A 3,243-nucleotide genomic window follows, 5' to 3' on the forward strand; every position below is an offset into this window, starting at 1 on the left:
CATAAATGCTCTGAGGATAATGTTCAAGTACAGCAAGTACAAATTCTAATTCCATAATCCTAGGATGGAGTCCTGAAATTTTGCTTTACGAGGAACTCCCTAGTGGTGCCCTGCCAATGACTCACAGGTGACACCTTCAACAGTAAGAACTGCATAATGTATTTTAAAATGTGCAGGAGTGGGAATGTGGTTAGTCACAAGAAATGAAATAAAGCGACTTATATTTTTAGACAAAGGGATTGACGAAGGAAGGGAAAGAAGTAATTTATCAGAGATTAACTCATCTGGTGAAACTTTTCTGTTCATTTGATTATCATTTAATTGTTGGTCCAACCAGTTTAGGTTGACCTCACATTCTTCTAGGAAATGTTTTCCTTTTGCCTATTGGACTTATAAAGTATAGATCATTAGAGTTTGTACAGGTTCATTAAATGCTGTCCAGATCATCAAGAACCATAGAATCTAGTGAGGAAATATGAACAAATTCCTTTATTTAAGTGGACATCATTTATATTTACATGCTAGGCATTGTGTTGGATTCTGGAATTAACAGATTTTTAAAAAAGATTTTATTTATTTGAGAAATAGAGTTACAGAGAGAGGGAGAGATAGACAATTGATAAAGAGAGAGAGAGAGAAAGAGAGAGAAAGAGATCTTCCATTTGCTGCTTCACTCGCCAAATGGTGGCAACAGCTGGAACTGGGCTGATCTGAAGCCAGGAGCCAGGAGCCAGGAGCTTCTTCTGAGTCTCCCACATGGGTTCAGGGGCCCAAACACTTGGTCCATCTCTACTGCCTTCACAGGCCATAGCAGACAAGAGGATCAGAAGAAGAGCAGCCAGGACACCAGCAGGTGACCAAATGGGATGCTGGTGCCTCAGGCAGAGGCTTAGCCTACTAAGCCACACCATCGGTCCTCTGGAATTACAGATATTAATAAAGCCCCATTCCTGTTCTAAGGAAATTTACAATCTAATAAGAAAGGGGAGATATGTAGAGGCAGACTTGTAAACAGATTACTATTATACAAGAAGCAGAAACATTTTAAATTACAGGATAATTAGCATATTTTGAAATGTCCCCTTTGAAAAGTCTGCATTTACTTGACATTTCTCAACTTTTCACTGATGAAGGTTCTCAGTGTGCATTCATTTGGAAATAATTCAGAGAGCAGCTTTATGAGCTTCCCAGAACTTTCTTTAAAGCATCCTTCATTTCTTTATTTCGGAGGCTGTAGATCATGGGGTTGAAAAGAGGGGTCAACACTGAGTAAAACAAAGTCGTGAACTTCTGCATGCCCTCTGCTTGTCCTGATCCTGGGCTCACATAGGTCATCATGACTGAGCCATAGAACAGAAGCACGACAGCCAGGTGTGAGGAGCAGGTGGAGAAGGCCTTTCTCCGCCCAGCAGCAGAGGGCACCTGCATCACAGCCCTCAGCACTAGGGTGTAGGAGCCAATAATGTAGAAAAAGGTGGCAAAGATGAGGAGGGAGCTCATGGTGCCACATATGAGAACCGTCCCTGGGACTGGGACACAGGCTGAAGCCAAAGCCAGCAGGGGACCGAGGTCACACAGAAAGTCATCAATCACATTTGGGCCACAAAATGGCAGCTGGGTAACGAGTATTACTGGGATCAGAAACCAGAGAAAACCATAGACCCAACAAAAGAGAACAAGGCTCCTACAGAACTTAATAGTCATGGTAGTCGGGTAGTGTAGGGGGCGACAGATAGCCAGGAAGTGATCATAGGCCATGATGGAGAGAAATAAGCACTCAGTTGTGCCCAGTGAAAAGAAGAAGTATAACTGGAGGAAGCACTGGGCAAAGGAGATGGTTTTGGTCTTGGAGAGGAAGTTGGCCAGCATGTTGGGCACGTCGGAGTTGACATAGCAGATTTCCAGGAAGGAGAAATTGGCCAGCAGGATGTACATGGGGGTGTGGAGCCGGTGGTCCCTGTGCACTGCACACACGATTGCCACATTTCCAAGCAGAGTCAGGATGTAAGTCACAGAGAATATGGAGAACAGCAGGATTTGCATTTCCCAGCGGCAAGGGAAGCCCAAGAGGATGAAGTAACTCACAGTGTGGGAGGTATTTCTGGCTTCTGGGGTCATTTCCTTCCATCCTGTGAGGATTGCAGCAAAAATTACATATCCAAAGGGAGCTAGGCTTCCTTACTCCTCCTTAGGAGATGGAATGAGTACACTTTCCTGGTCATATGAGTGGCAATTTAGACCAATGGTTCCTAACTTGTTTGAATGCACACCCCAACAATACAGTTGTTGAGGATACTTTGTATGATTGACTATTCACTTATTAACTGTATATAAGCTATTGTTCATCAAAATTGTAAATATTGGTAAAGCTTTTTGGAAAGTTTTCCTGGAATTGAAATAAAAACAGAAGTTCAAATATTTTCTTCTGCATTCTTCAGTAGGTCACCTGGTGTACCTAATTTTCGAGAACACTGGGTAGACATGGCAAGTAGGTTGCAGGCTATAGCTAAATAGATATGCTAACTTTGATTTAGGTAGTTCACTTACAAAAAATAAAGAACTTATAGGTCTACTGCACAAAACACCTAATATAACCTAAGCAACATATAGGGAGAGAATATGAAGCTTAAGAAGCCAGATATGAAAATACCTACATAGAGGTGGAGCAATTTAAAGAAAGTTATAACTTAGCTACAACAGGTAGCAATTTCTAGACCACTATCAGGATCTATTCTCTATCTGTAGGCTGGTGTAGTACATGGGCTTGGGACGTTGGTGTTATCAGTATTATATGGGGAATCCTTTGAGAGGTATAGATTTCTGGGCTCTGGCCTGGGATTGGGATCCACTGGTTTGAAGAGCATGGGATTTGGACTCAAAGATCTGGGATTGAATCTGGACTGTTATTTTTAAGCAGTGTTTCCTTAAGAAAAGAACTTCTGTTACTAATGGTGGGGCAGCATGTCTGTGAATTATGCTGTCTTGTGACCCCATCATCATGTTGACATCAATGTAATTCCTATAAAAAGATGCACTACCAGGCTCCTAGCCCTAGGAGCTATTCATTAACTATGTGGCTGATTATAATGGAAATATTTTATGCTTGCATTTTTAGTTTTTATTAGACTAAATTACAATGGAAAGATTTTTACCTGCTTATAACTTGGAAGTTTAGCATGCAATGTAAGGAAGATCAAGAAATACTAAGCTGTTAGCATCAGTCCAACTCCAAATATAGGATGT

The 3,243-nt window shown here is 41.5% G+C and overlaps 1 protein-coding gene across 1 annotated transcript; it reads right to left on the minus strand.

Annotated features, from left to right (window-relative positions):
* Positions 1–725: 725 nt before the first annotated feature.
* LOC108178369 (olfactory receptor 11H6) lies at positions 726–2,575 on the minus strand. Its single transcript, XM_017348403.3, has one exon. The coding sequence runs from the start codon at positions 2,116–2,118 to the stop codon at positions 1,177–1,179; it is 942 nt and encodes a 313-aa protein (XP_017203892.2). The 5' UTR covers positions 2,119–2,575; the 3' UTR covers positions 726–1,176.
* Between the last annotated feature and the right edge of the window lie 668 nt (positions 2,576–3,243).

Source organism: Oryctolagus cuniculus, chromosome 12 (genome assembly GCF_964237555.1).
Source record: "Oryctolagus cuniculus chromosome 12, mOryCun1.1, whole genome shotgun sequence".
NCBI classification, from domain to species: Eukaryota; Metazoa; Chordata; class Mammalia; order Lagomorpha; family Leporidae; genus Oryctolagus; species Oryctolagus cuniculus.